This window comes from Misgurnus anguillicaudatus, chromosome 7, assembly GCF_027580225.2.
Source record: "Misgurnus anguillicaudatus chromosome 7, ASM2758022v2, whole genome shotgun sequence".
NCBI classification, from domain to species: domain Eukaryota; kingdom Metazoa; phylum Chordata; class Actinopteri; order Cypriniformes; family Cobitidae; genus Misgurnus; species Misgurnus anguillicaudatus.
The window spans coordinates 10,912,999-10,928,241 of NC_073343.2; the positions used below are offsets into that span (position 1 = coordinate 10,912,999).

The 15,243-nt window shown below is 37.8% G+C and overlaps 1 protein-coding gene across 6 annotated transcripts in view; it reads left to right on the forward strand.

Annotated features, from left to right (window-relative positions):
• Nucleotides 1–15,243, forward strand: part of ehbp1 (EH domain binding protein 1) — a 206,769-nt gene that overhangs the window by 68,809 nt on the left and 122,717 nt on the right. For all 6 annotated transcript variants that reach the window (XR_012370470.1, XM_055172481.2, XM_073869419.1 and 3 more), the window contains exons 6-7: nucleotides 8,967–9,148; nucleotides 12,324–12,463. Coding sequence is in view for 5 of the 6 variants with exons in the window: in XM_055172481.2 (XP_055028456.2) it covers nucleotides 8,967–9,148; nucleotides 12,324–12,463 (322 nt within the window). In the remaining variant the exon portion in view is untranslated. The remainder of the gene's footprint in view (nucleotides 1–8,966; nucleotides 9,149–12,323; nucleotides 12,464–15,243) is intronic.

Sequence of the window (15,243 nt, forward strand, 5' to 3'; positions counted from 1 at the left end):
AAGAATGTGTACAGTCTTTTGTGTTCAGTTTTTTAAATGAAGGTTTTTATTATGAAGGGAAAACAAAATCCAAACACACATGTTCTTGTGTAAAAAAGTGATTGCCCCCTAAACCTAATAACTGGTTGGGTCACCCTTAGCAGCAACAACTGCAATCAAGCGTTTGCGACAACTTGTTGTGAGTTTGTTACAGTGCTGTGGAGGAATTTTGGCACACTCATCTTTGCTGAATTCTTTGTAATTCAGCCACATTGGAGGGTTTTCGAGCATTAACTGTTTTTTTAAGATTATGCCACAGCATCTCAGTAGTATTGGGGACAGGACTTTTACTAGGCGACTCTTCATTTTTCTTCAGCCATTCAGAGGTGGACTTGCTAGTGTGTTTTGGATCATTGTCCTGCTGCAGAACCCAAGTTCGCTTTACCTTGAGGTAACAAACAGATGGCCGGGAATTGTCCTTCAGGATTTTTTGGTAGACAGCAGAATTCATGGTTTCATTTATCACATCAAGTCTTCCAGGTCCTGAAGCAGCAAGACCATCACACTATCACCACCATGTTTTACTGTGTGTTATTTTTCTGAAATGCTGTGTTACTTTTACGCCAGACGTTAGGGGAGACACACCTTCCAAAAAGTTCAGCTTTTGTTTTCTGGCAAAACTGAGATGAGCCTTTATGTTGTTTTTGCTCACCAGCGGTTTTCGTCTTGGAACTCTGCCATCTCATTTGTTCCTGAATTTCTTTGGATCTCAACATGATGTTTAGCTTTTGAGGATCTTTTGGTCTACTTCACTTTGTCAGGCAGGTCCTATTTAAGTGATTTCTGGATTGCGAACAGGTGTAGCAGTAATCGGGCCTGGGGGTGGCTAGAGAAACTGAACCAGAGTTATGTTTTAATCACTTTTTCCACACAGGGCCATGTGTGTTTGGATTTTGTTTTCGCTTTATAATAAAAACCTACATTTGAAAACTGCATGTTGTGTTTACTTGTCTATCTTTGATTAATATTTAAATTTGTTTGATGATCTGAAACATTAAAGTATGACAGACATGCAAAAAACTGTGCCACTGTATGTGCACAGTGTTTCTTTACAAAGTAACCTCGCCGTCTACTGGCCTGGCACGCATAGTACAGCTTTTTAGCAATTTTCACAGATTTTTGTAAATGTGGATCATTTTGACAGCGTTTGTCGAGTGTACATGACATTTTTCAAAAACGCAAATAATAAACTTTTCCAATTTTTTTTCTACATTGTTGTCATTTAAAGTATAAAGTTATAGCTTTTTTGGCAGTTGACTTTCTGGTGGAGACACACACACACACACATAATTTCTCTTCTATTCTGCTGTAAAATTGTTTTATCCAGTACTTAGTTGTGGGACTTAGGTCTGTGTGTGGTGTCCATGAATTACAGATGATGACTGGGTTTCTTTTATCAAACACAGACTCAGCACTTTTTCCACCAGTACTGATAACCGTCTCCTTTATACTTTTGATGGGCTCACTGGACAGTAATTTAGGTTAGTGCTGTAGATATAATTATAGCTGTGTGTGTGTGTGTGTGTGTGTGTGTGTGTGCAGGTGGATGAGGTGGAAACCGATGAGCTGGCACCTTTAAAATGGGATGTTGTGTGTTAATCCAATAAATCTGTTTCTCCGGTGTGTGTGTGTGTGTGTGTGTGTGTGTGTGTGTGTGTGTGTGTGTGTGTGTTTAGCTGTCTCTCTGGTATACATGTTATGATGTGTGTGCATGTTGGAGATGGCCTACATTATTTGGCCTATATCTAGTATTTAAGAGGAACTTTTAATTGAGATGGATTTAGATGATAATATAGCTGCAAGCAGCAATACCAGGGTCAAGCCGAACAAGGGCACAAAAGGAAATAAAATAGAGTTTGGGTGAGCAGTGTAAAGAAATTAAGAAAATCTTATGATTTTAGACAAAAGAATACAAAAGTTCAGCAAAAAGCTGTTTTAATTCGCTGAAATCTCTCCCTCCCTTTTTAAGGAGCATGGACATCTAGATAACTAAAGAAAATGTGAGTGGTGCTTGCCATGGCCAAACTCTGGTCTAAAAATGTTACAATAATGTTAACGAGTCAAAAGAGCCCACCCTATACGATGTCCACCAAACTAACTCAAGTCTCTACGGTGTTCAGACAAAGAGATATAGATGTTTGATGTCAAAGATTTTGTTCAATTATGCACAGGCACACCACATTTGTTTTGTGGCCTCTGAACTCTGCCCATACATCAGTGTGTCAAATCTGGTAAAACTCAAATTTTGTTGTGGAGTTTTGTCAAAAAATATGTAACTTCATTTTGTGCAATTTTGGGCCATTTCCCATGGAAATTTTGAAGGAATTAATATGTAGTCCAGAAGCTATATGTATATGGGAAAAAATTGTTTTCAAGTCGATCAGAATAACGCTTGCAGAGATATTTACAGAGTTTTTTAAAGCGTTATTTCGCAGCGCGTCAAGTTTTGAACTCGAAACAATTCAGGACTCCAAAGAACATCAGCCGAAGTTATAGGCATTTAAAACATTTGTCTGACCACTAGGTGGCGCTGAAATGACCATACCTGTCAACATTATGATTTGAAAGTAAGGAAAATTTCTCGAAGCCTGACCCCCCTGAGTTTTCACTACTATGCAAGTATACCTTGTATAATTTTTTGTATAGCTCCCTTTTGTACGCAGGGAGTGGGCAGACTTACACGTTAAGTGCGCATGGTAGTTGTCGATTTGTGTGCAACTTGTCATCCTCCAACCTCTCTCGGGAAGCTTTTCTTCTTTTTTAATCGTTCTTCTTCTTCCTGTTTTATTGGCGGATGTTTGATTGATATGTTACAGATATACAGCCGCCTGCTTTACCAGATGTGAATGTACCCTGTAAAAAAATCTGTAGAAATTGCAGCTGGGTTGCCGGTAATTTACCGTAGATTTAAAATGAATGTTATTTACTGGCAACATTTTGTTAATGAACATTTAACATTTACAAGTCTTTGTCTTTACAGAGTAAAACAAAAAAACAGGATCAAGCAAAACATTCTGGGAAACAAAAGTCTGAAGCAAAAAAACAGAAAAAGGTTGATGATAATTTCTGGTTCCCAGAATGCTTTGCATGAGGCTGTTATTGTATAGTTTTATTCTGTAAAGATAAAGACTTAATTAATATTTAAAATTTATTTAACTTTGAACAAACTCTTGCCAGTAAATAACATACATTTAAATCTATGGTAAATTACCGGCAACCCAGCTGCAATAACATTGTAATTTCTACAGATTTTTTTACAGTGTAAACATCAAATACGGCCAGTTGGATTTTTTTATAGAAAGATTTAAAATACGGGAGAAATACAGGAAATTATTTAAATGGAATAATGGTGGAATTGAATGATAAAATATTGGAGAATCCTGGGAAAAAATGAGGTTTGACGGGTATGTTCTTGATTGCCATCACAAGTACCACGTGTCTTGTTCTTACACATGTTCTTAATACATGTAAGTTTGGCGAAAATATAGCCTCAAATCCGTTTTTCGCACTTTATGTAAAATTTGTATACTACAACAGATTGGTGTACCAAAACTCTTTTGATAATTTTTCTTGAGTGTCTCCAGATGCTTCATTACGAATTTCGTGCCAATCGGACAAACGCTATAGGACGAGTTTGAAAATACTTTCGCAAACTTTGCTCCTCACCACGGGGCTCTCAGGTGCTGAGAGCAAATCACTCCACCCAAGTAGCAGTGCTTCACCTTCTGAGAATATAGTTCCCAGTATGTATACGGTTAAAAAATGGCTGTGTCCTTGTTATTTGGACATGCTGTGACTATATAAATCACAACTTATACATAGGAAAATGTTGGCTTTATTTTGTCACTTATTGGGAGCAGTATGCTAGCTGGAGCCATTTACTTCCAGTCTTTGTGCTAAGCTAGGCTAACGGTGGTTGCGTCAGACAGAGTTACGGCACGCACAGAGATGAAAAAGGTATGTATGGACTTATCTAACTCTGGGGGATATGGTGTATAATCTAAAGTCCCAAAAAGTCGGCGTGTTCCTTTAAGCTGACTAGTAAAAAAATCTAATTGCGAATCGGTTAAATTTTCTGAAATAAATCTAGATTAAATTTTTTGCCAAATCACCCAGCCCTAGTTGGTGGTGCTAGCGGGTTCTATCTGTGTGCAAAATTTCATAACTTTCTTATGTACCTAAGTGGAAGAATAATAATAACAACACTAATGGTTTCAAGAGGGGTCTTCGTCCGTTCAGTGCTTAACCCCCAAAAACTGTAAAGTATTATCTTTAGTTTTTGGGGGAGTGTTTGATTCCATGATGTGGCCCATTTAGATGTTTATTTTACCACTGCGCAAATAAGAGGATTGTATTGTCTTTCTTCTAAATGACAGTTTTGGCTTCAAATCAGCAATGCTACTCAGTGAGCGTTATAAATATTTTATTTCAATACTGCTTTTTTACTTGCCAGCATTCTTTGTCTTAAATATTTAGTTCTACAATATACCATATGATGTTTTATCAGGTCGGCTCTATATGTCATTTGTGTTAAGAGTTATTGTTAGAGAGCTGGATGGATGTCCTTCATCAGAAGCTGAAACAGACTGTAGGTCATGGATTTGATGGGTTGTGTGGAGAGATTTATTTTCTGTTGTGTATTGTTATGGTTGTCTGTGTTGATAGGTGCCAGGCAATGTCCCAGAATGGGTATGATGCGGAAACAACATCTCCAGTATTTGAGCAAAGCTTTTTGTGATCTCTCTCTCTCTCTTTCTCTCTCTCTCTGAAGGTATTAAGCTGGCATCGTCTCTTTCCCTCTTTTATAATGGGCCTGTTATTGTTTTGCGCTCTTATTATTTTGGTGGCTGGTATTATTTTTGATTTCCATAAGTCTTGGTCTGTTGACTGCTCGTCTTTTATGTTGAGCTGGAACAATGGCAATCCCCAGCCACCGGCCCTACCCTCAATAACACAATTCCTGCAAATAATGACGCTACCCCTAATCTGTGTGTGTGTGTGTGTGTGTGTGTGTGTGTGTGTGTGTGTGTGTGTGTGTGTGTGTGTGTGTGTGTGTGTGTGTGTGTGTGTCACTCATTGATAGTTGGGGAAATCACATTTGAATCACAACAGAAGAGTTATGACAGACAGAAATAGGCCCTCTGTGATCATGCCAACCGAAATTGTCATCCATCAGTTTTTTTCTTTGTTCTTTTATATATTTATATTCAGCTCTGCATTCATGAAGAAACACTCATTATTGACCGAAAAGCCTGTTTTGGCCCATCTCTTTGACAAACATCCTCAATTATGAGTTTAAACAATTCATGCTTCTCATTTAAGAGGAAACAGATTGATTCATTTTTAAACTATTTATATAATGTATAATAACTGGATATTTGCACATACCTAAAATTAGGAAAACTGTCATTTTTCTAAATCAGTACTTGTTTGATTAGCTATATATTTACTATAAATTATTCACCAAATCTGTGAGCTCATAAAACACAACACATTTCATTTTCAATAGCTCTGCTGAACCAAAAGTTTATTTCAATCGAGATAATGACTTATAATTTACTTTTTACCTAGCATCTTCCTTCCTTTCTATTCTCTTCCTCTATTTTGTGTATGTGTGTGAGGAAAACCACACAGTCCTGACCCCCCATACTGGCACCAGCTGTGGATCAATACTGGGACAGCTGGGACTGCCACCCGCCTAAGAAACCGCACACATGCACACCCTAGAGTACATGAAGCTCCCTGTCACACCCCTCTCTTCTTCTCACTTCCAGAAAATGTCAGTCGAAGGAAGTTTGAGGTTCAGTTAAGGTGTGACAGCCTGCAGGGATTTGGTGGTGTTCTTGACACACATACACACACACAGATGGGAAATACTGAATAATATTTTTCTCAATTGAAATGTAGTCTGACATGCTTCCTGCCACTGCTAAATTATCATGTTAACAAAACAAACGTTCAAGCACAGGCTGCAAACAAACATGTCTGTGATGCACAGGAAAGCTGGGGACAACCCAAACATGCCTTTTCCACAGGGCCTATGGAAGAGTTCCAGAAAAGTGTCAAACAGGAACAGGAAAAGCTTTTTATGTGGTTTCTAATTATTGTTTAGTTCTTTAGCTGTGGAATATCTTTTAGAGTTCCTAAAAGCAAATTTAAAATAGATTTTTTGTTGTATTGCTTTGTATATAAATTTGCAATAGACTTAAAGTATAGAATTGCAATAAATAGCATATAGTGTGCTTGTATCATTTATTCCTGTTTGTGTCATTTAAATCCTGCCAAGTTTGATACAATAATGTAGAAGAAGGCTGTGTTTGAGTGTATGTATGTATTAAGGGATGCTTTAGTAGTGTGTCCTGTGTTTGTTTTAGATGTGTAACAAGCCTTACTTGGACCAGCAGGGGGCAGCATTCAGCCATTCTGGCACCTTAAAATCCCCTCTCAGCTAGGTATTTAGTGATTCTGTGGGTACAATAGCTGCATATTGATAGTCATATCCCTGTGATAAATTAAAAGTGTCTTATTGTCTCTTTTCATTTTACACATTGTCACAACCCTGGACGGTAATCTGGGGTTCTGATTGACACCGGCAGCCAGGGAAAAGAACACCCTTATTGTTTGCGCTCGTCAAATCTGTTAAACCTAATTCTTTTTTGCGTATTTGCATATTCTTAAGTATTTTTCGGAGAAGGACTAAATCCTTCTTAAGTGTTTGATGCATTTTGAAATTCATTCATAAAGGACCTACATGCACTATTAGTTCGGTATAATGCCAGTGCATAATCTCAGCGATAAGACGCGCTTTGGAGCGCTGGATTCTTCAGGGATGACATGCTGTATTTCCGACCGATTCAACAGGGTCTCAAATGTCAACACAAATGTCAAGTGGTTTCGACTGCAAACCGTTTTGAATCTCAGACGTGTTTTTTTCCCCGTTTATCGCTTTCATTTACTGAAGAAGCTGTGGAGGACCGTCTCCTGTCCCAGTTGGAGTGGGGGATTGTGGGTAATTTGTCTGGGTGTGAGATTGGCAGGATCAGGCAGCACTGTTGTTTTCATCAGCTCGGTACTTGGGCTTTTAACGTCTCTGTTTAAGTCGTTGGCTTGGAAATGTTCTTCTTCAGCACCTCTGATGGCATTTTCTGGAGGCGGTCAGCTGATCAGATAAATCACCTTCAACAAACCAGAATAAAGCAGCAGCGTTTGTGGGCCTTGTGATTTGGTGAATTTTGTGTGTGTGTTTGGCTGTATCAGGGCATATCTGAAACGAAAATAGAGTCACTCTTCAGCTCTCTGGGTCTCAATCTTCCTGAGACTGCTCTGATAAGGGCTTTTCTTTACCTACGGGACCACTGATACATGCAAACAGACATACATATGCGCCTGTAAGCAAGATTTTTATCTGGAGATCTGTACACGGTCTCTCCACATATGCACGCAGGCTGAATTCAAGCTCTTTAAGAGGCCTGTTAGTATGTTATATATGTTTTATTTCTGAGAGTGGACTACACGCTGGACCTTAATTTCTCGGATTTCATTCTTGATTTTGTTTTATTCTTTAAAACATATCTAATGACATCATGTAGCAAAATTTCTAATCTGTTCAGTCTTCACTTGCTTTTAACCTACAGGGGGTGCTATTGACCATTATGACAGGGCCTTTCTGATTTATTGATGTTGGAGGTGATTAAACAAAATTTAGTTTGATTATTCAAATTTTGTTGTTAAATAAACACAGAGTTCCAACGGGCCCTTGAAATCCTTGAAAGTTTGTGAATCTGGGGAAAAATATTCAAGGCCCTAGGAAGTTTTTGAAAATAATACATACATAGATACAGGTCATTAAAAATGCTTGAATCTATTTTATGCAAGAAGTTTTCTGAAAAAAAAAATCCATATTATTCCCTGTGTAGTGTAGGATAATATCATAAAAATTCTAGCGTGCTAAACTGTTCGCTTTTAATGCTTATATCTTCTGTATGTGAATGTTGATTACCAAAATGCTTTTTTGCATAGTTGTGTTTGACACATGAAAACATCTCGGGTTACATATGTAACTGTTGTTTCCTGAGAAGGGAACGAGACGCTGCATCTCCTTTGCCATACTTCCTGTATCCCTGTAACGCCGTCTTTGGCAATATTTCAGATAGCGATATACTTCCTGGCTCCCGCGTCACCCTGTTTTTTTGTTGTTAAGCCTCACCATTGGTTGAATTTGATATACACATTCAAACGCACTTCCTTCTGGAGGCGTCCCCAAAGTGTCACCTCAGTGATGCAGCGCAAGTTTCCTCGAAAGGGAAACTGTAACAATGTATCTTACAAGGTAACATTGTGTAACCTTGCTCTCACTTGAAATGTGTCCCCACATTTAGTCCTTGAATTTGAGGCTATAGGACCTGGAAAGTCCTTGAAAGGTCCTTGAATTTAAAGTTAACTAAGGTGTGGGAACCCTGTAAACACCACAGATTCTTTCTTGGTAAGATTTGCTTGGTAATGGTTGGAAAATAAATCCTCAACTCGCTTTACACCATTCTGAATTTCTCAGCATTCTGGTTAAGACAAAATTCCACCTTCCACCTCAAGAGTTCCTGATCAATTAAGACCGTCAATCTAAACTTGTATGTACAGGCTCCAGCATCTTCTTTCCCAGATGTGTTTGTGTTGTGTTTGCGTGTGGGCTCTGTACATGTTAAAACAGGTGGTTTTACCAGTAGGTGTGAGGATTAGTGCCTTTCATTAAATCTTTTCATTCATTCGTTTACATGTTTTTTATTACTTTTAAATGCCCTCGTATTATTTTTAATCTGATGTAAGCATAGCTTTTAAAACTATTAAAACACGTCGATCTTGTAAGCTTATCTCAGTTTTTTCTCAAATGGTAGCAATAGAATAAAATGTGTTATAAATTCTCTCTGTTTCAGGAGTCTCCATCGGGCCGTCGGAAAGCATTGGCCACCAGCTGCATTAATATGAAGCAGTACGCCAGCGCTATGCCCACACAGACGGACGTCAAGCTCAAGTTCAAACCACTGTCCAAGAAAGTAGTTTCAGCAACGCTACAGTTCTCTCTGTCCTGTATCTTTCTGAGAGAAGGCAAAGCCACGTAAGAATCACTTACTATGCCTACCTCTCAACAAGTAACTACATCCACCTGCTACTTTAATTAATCTCTTTTTGTTTCAAAATTAACCTCATGTCTCTCCCCAGTCCCCATTGTCTTACAATTTTTTGTAGTTCACTTTGTGGCACACCTTGTTATGGGTTTAATTGCAGGGGAACACAAATACTAATAAAAATGTATTTTTTGAATGCATTCAAAAAGTTTTTATTCTGCCAAGATGCATTGAGAAAATGGCCACACTGTTTTTGTACTGTGATACATTTATATTCTTTTATCCTATGTGTCTCTATCACTTTTTCATTCCTCTTGCTTTAGTGATGGGGAGTGACCAACATTCACAACATTCTTTCTTGGATCTCTCCCCCATTGTTCCTATCTTTCACCCTTCCTGTCTCGCTCTTCCTCTATAATTTCATCCTGTCTTAAATTCAACCTTTGTGAGGTTCTTGTACTAACCAGTGTGGGACTCACACACCTTATTTTCCTAAATTTGGCATTTGAGACTTATCTGACTCTAAATGTCTGTCAACTTGTAACCACCCTTATGTCATACCAAGCCTGTATTAGTTTCTTTAAAATAATTTAAATAATTTAAAAATAATTAAAAGAAAATGTTGAAGTCAGTAACGTCCATGTAAAATGTATTAAAGAGGACATATCATGAAAATCTGACTTTTTCATGTTTAAGTGCTATAATTGAGTCCCTAGTGCTTCTATCAACCTAGAAAATGTGAAAAAGATCAACCCAGTAACTTTGTTATGGTAAACCATTCTCTGCAAGCATGTGAAAAAATAGGTAATTGAAATTTGGCTCCCCTTGTGATGTCAAAAGGGGATAATACCGCCCCTTTATCTGCACTATCCAACTAGAGCACTGCCATTTAGTGCAGAAATCAGCTCATTTGCATTTTAAAGGACACACCTAAAACAGCACATTTTTGCGCACACCTACAAAGTGGCAATTTTAACATTCTATAATATAGGGTTTCCACGTGTCCTTGAAATCCTTGAAAGTTTGTGAATCTGGGGGGAAAAAAATCAAGGCCCTGGGAAGTTTTTGAAAATATACTTACATAGATACAGGTCATTGACAGTGCTTAAATCTATTTTGTGCAATATGTTTTCTGGAAAAAAATCCATATTATTCCCTGTGTAGTGTAGGATAATATAATACAATTTCTAGCCTTTTAAGCACACGTGCTAAACTGTTCGCTTTAAATGCTTATATTTTCTGTATGTGAATGTTGATTCATACCAAAATGCTTTTTTGCATAGTTGTGTTTGGCACATGAAAACGTCTCGGGTTACGTATGTAACTGTTGTTCCCTGAGAAGGGAACGAGACGCTGTGTCTCCTTTGCCATACTTCCTGCTTCCCTGTAACGCCGTCTTTGGCAATATTTCAGATAACGATGTACTTCCTGGCTCCCACGTCACCCTGTTTTTGTTGTTAAGCCTCACAATTAGATGAATTTGATATACACATTTAGACGCACGTACCCCTGGAGGCTTCCTCAAAGTGTCACCCCAGTGACGCAGCGCGAGTTCCTTCGAAAGGGAACTGTAACAATGTTTCTTAAAAGTTAACACAATGTAACCTTGCTCTCACTTGAAATGTGTCCCCACATTTAGTCCTTGAATTTGAGGGTATTGGACCTGGAAAGGCCTCGAAAGGTCCTTGAATTTGTAGTTAACTAAGGTGTGGGAACCCTGTATAATAAATTATCTATAAGATATTTTGAGCTAAAACTTCACATACTTACTCTGGGGACCCCAAAGATTTATTTTAAATCTTAAAAAAAGTCTTGTGAAATGTTCCCTTTAAATTCTGGACATGGGCTGGATACAGATTTCGGTAGAAGTGCATATTATCAGTGACTATCTATACTTAAATTTGTCTTGTAGCGCATAGCTTCAGAACATTTTGAATATTTACAAGCTTTTATGATGTTTTTTTGTGCTCCTTTTATAAGCTGGAGTGTCTTTTGTCACCATGAGTTGTAATTGTATAGCAAGAAAATATTGACTTATATTCCACTGAAAAAATAACAGTATAAAAGTATTACTTTTTTTTTTTAGGCAACTTTTTCTTTAAGTCCTATGTTTGTTCTGTAGGGACACCACTGATGAGAAAATACCCAGAGAGCAGTTGAGCACATTTTCGAGATTTTACCTCTTATTCATGTGGCGTAGATTAAAAAGCAATCAAATCTCAGCGGGGAGCTTCACTACAGTCCTGAGCCGTTTTTGCCATGTTTGTCAATGCAAACAGAAGGCAGATAGAGTATTTCCACCTGCTGGTCTTGAGAATGGTTATATCTGTCCTTCACTCGGCTCCCAATACCCATGTGTTCCTTTTTTTTACCTTCTGATCTCAGTCTGCCTCTAAATAAAGGAAGCATAAAGCGTGTACTGTATGTGATTTCACCGTTGTGCGCTATGAGATATGTGTGTATCCGTGTGGATTTTTAGCACGTGTGTGTGACGGAGGTTACGGGCGGGAGTGTAACCGTTCTTAACCTTCGGAAATGATGTCAGAAGCACACAAATAAACCCCATTACATAAGTTCAAATAAGCTCCATGCCTGCCAAAGACAGACTGAAACGCATTCATAAAGAAGTGTGAGATAGACAGAGAAAGAAAGAGACGTTGGGAGGGAGAGAGTTAATCCTGAAGCTGTTATCTCATGGTGCTTGTGAATGCCCTGGCTGGAATGCATGTCCGTATTGCACTGCTTCTTATGAGCAGGACCATGAAGGGCATTTCCTTTACACGTCCTCTTTCTTTCCCTCCACATTACACATTCTTTATTTCCCTCCATCCATCTGCTTCTGTGTAAAAAAACACCTTTTGCGCAAAAGCACAGTCTCTCTTGTGAAGATGGAAGGCCATATCGGCTGTTTACTCCTGTTTTTTTTTTCAGGTTAAATGAATAATTTATATTTTAAACACCCTTTGTGTAAAAGCATGATGCAGCCGTAGCTTAAAAATAGTTCTGATAAGGATATAGTTCACCCAAAAATTTGGTTGTTGTTTACTCAACCTCATGTTGTTTCTGTATGACTTTGAGACCAAAGCACAATAAAAGTGGTCAACTTGACTTCAGTTTGCATACTGTGTATTGGAGTTCTGCCTGACTTGATTTTCCTCTTCGTAGTGATGAAGACATGCAAAGTCTGGCCAGTCTGATGAGTATGAAGCAGGCTGATATTGGCAATCTGGATGATTTTGAGGAAGAGAACGAGGAAGATGAGGAGAACAGAGTAAACCAGGAGGAGAAGGCCGCCAAGATCACAGGTGAGATGCATAGAATTTCAGTCATTAAGATAAATTAATCTAAAATCATTTGCAGGTGAATCTGAGTTTCTGTACACACACAATACCATAATTTTTCTTAATTTTTTTCTGTTCTGTTTCTTTTTTATTTATTCCATTCAACTGTAACCATATTTTTGTATTACCAATGGTACAGAGCAGTACAAAGGCAGTAAATTGCATTTTTTGTTACAATTTTTTTCAAAATGCAATAAATCCACAACAAGTTTCTTTTTCAAAATGCTATAAATCTATTGAATCAATATATAAATGTGCATCCATCTTTCCCATGTTATATTCATTTAGTTGACTAGTGGTGCACTGATAAAAAACATTAATGACATTAATTAAAACACTTACTTTGTCATATTAAGAACACTGCTGTCATCCTTTGGACGTTGTCGCTGAACTTTTTTGACAGCGATCAGCTGTAAAATGTTTTGGTCCTGCTGGATTTTTGTTGACTTCTTGTAAAATAATGGAAAGTTTGTCATAAGATCCCCTGGGGTCAATGTGTTAGCATGACAGAAGCTTAATGCAGTCTTATGAGAACAAGCAACAGCCGTCATTTTTCCTTTTTCCGAGTGACTCTCACGTATATTATTATATATATTTGATGGCTTGATTTTGATGGTTTACGTTTCTTCTCCGCCACAGAAAACCACGGCAGGTTTATCCATACCATCAAAAGTATTATTTTGTTTTTGTTTGTTTGTTGATCACGAAGTACAAAGTAGATGAAGAAAACTAGGATTCCGTGTGTATTCAAAGTGGCGCTCTTATTGTTTACAATGCGTGGAATGGTGCGCTGTGATTGGTTAAGCGGATTTATTGCATTCTGCAGAGGAGGAGGACTGGCGTTTGTCGCGGTTTGAAAAAAAATGACAGAATAACACTGCAGATATTGAATTTTGCGTCAAATTAAGAATTTACTTTTTAATACTGACCTGATACAATAAAGCAATAAGCCCCAAGAAGCAGTGGGTTTCCAGTGACAGCTAAGGGGCATGTTAGCATGCCTAAAACCCCCTTAGCTGTTATAAAATGCACTGTAACACCACTGCTTTGCGGGGCTTATTGCTTTTATAAAACGGTTACTTCATATGCATAGCAGGATTTCATAAAATAAAACACAAATAAGTTCAGGGCTCAACATAAAGGACTGCCCGGTGGCCCGGGGCAAGCGTGAGAGACATTCGGGCCACTAAAAAGTATTGTCACTTGCCCGATCGGGCCAATGCTTCACCCTCAGTCACTAAAATATATTTTTATCAATGTATGTTATTTAACATCTTGGAAGCAGACATTTAATTGGGTAAAACACGACGAAAGAAACAATGCAATATTTTGCACAATTTGCTGTGAGTTTACAGGTAAAGCAGAAAAGTTGGAGCTTTTTTCGTTGGAACATGTCTGTTGTTTGTATATATATTAGGGCTGTGAATCGATTAAAATTTTTAATCTAATTAATTACATACTCTGTGATTAATTAATCTAAATTAATCGCCTACATAATTTTTGCTGTGAAAATATTAAATATTTCTTTTTATATAAATCAGTGAATAATCAGTATTAGTGAAAATGAAGCTCAAAAACTCTTTTATTATTACAGTATTTTCACTGTTCAAATAATTGCCATAACAATCAACAAAAATAACCTAAAGTAATATGCTAAGGAAATAAAGTGCTTCAGGAAGATTATTTACCAAAAGTTTAACAGTGCAATATCAATTGCAGGGCTTTTTTGTGCAATTGAACATAAACCTTAAATAAAGAACCCTGACAGGTGGATGACATCAAAGTACCGCGAGAGCATTTAGGAAGCAGTCTTCTGTTATGATTTCTCGAACTGCTCTCACGTGACTTGGATGTCATCTGCTTCTTGGTTCTTGTGGCGCCACATAAAGTGTACTCACTAGTTTAACAAACCCGTTTTATCAGCCACTGGTTAGATCAACGTAGCAGTCAAAAACGGGACGCGAGTAATCACATACGAGAGAAATCGTTTACCCACAAAACACAGGACACCTATACTGTGCTATATTTGGTTTTCTGATCCCAATCTTCATCATTCCGCTAAGCCAAGTCAATCTCCATTGGTCTTTTACACCTTTATCGATCTCCAAAACTTCGGAGTCTTCCTGCATTATAAGTATGTCCATGCTAGCTGAAATAAAGTTTTACCTCATCTTACGCGCTACAGCCAGAAAACCCGGAGTGGATCCGGTGCGTAGTGATTACAGAAAGCTTACAGTTAATTTAATAATTTTGCAATTGACGGAAATCCGTGTAAGGACGGAGAACTTTAATCCATGTGCTTTGTATGATGTGGTACTTTAGAGTGGACGAACTCTATGATATGCAAATTCTTTGCTGCAGACGTTGCATACTTTATTTTTATCACCACTTCCATCAGGCCGTTTTTTTTATAAGTAAATGTTCCAGTCAATGATCCAGTCACCGCCAGAGCGTTCTCGTCTACCTCCTTTATTTTACAGTCAAATGGTGGCTAGAATGTGTCCAGGTTCAATATGGAATGGATTAATCTGCGTTATTTTTTTTTAAAGCGTTATTTTTTCTCAGATTAATTAATCGAATTAATGCGTTATTTTCACAGCCCTAATATATATACAATTTTTTTTTTACTTTTGAATTATTAAATATGTGACACTGACATTTTTTATTAGGGCCAGTGAAAATCTTGGCAGGGCAAGTGAAAACCTGAACCACTGGTCCGACAGGGCCAGTATAAAAAATTATTT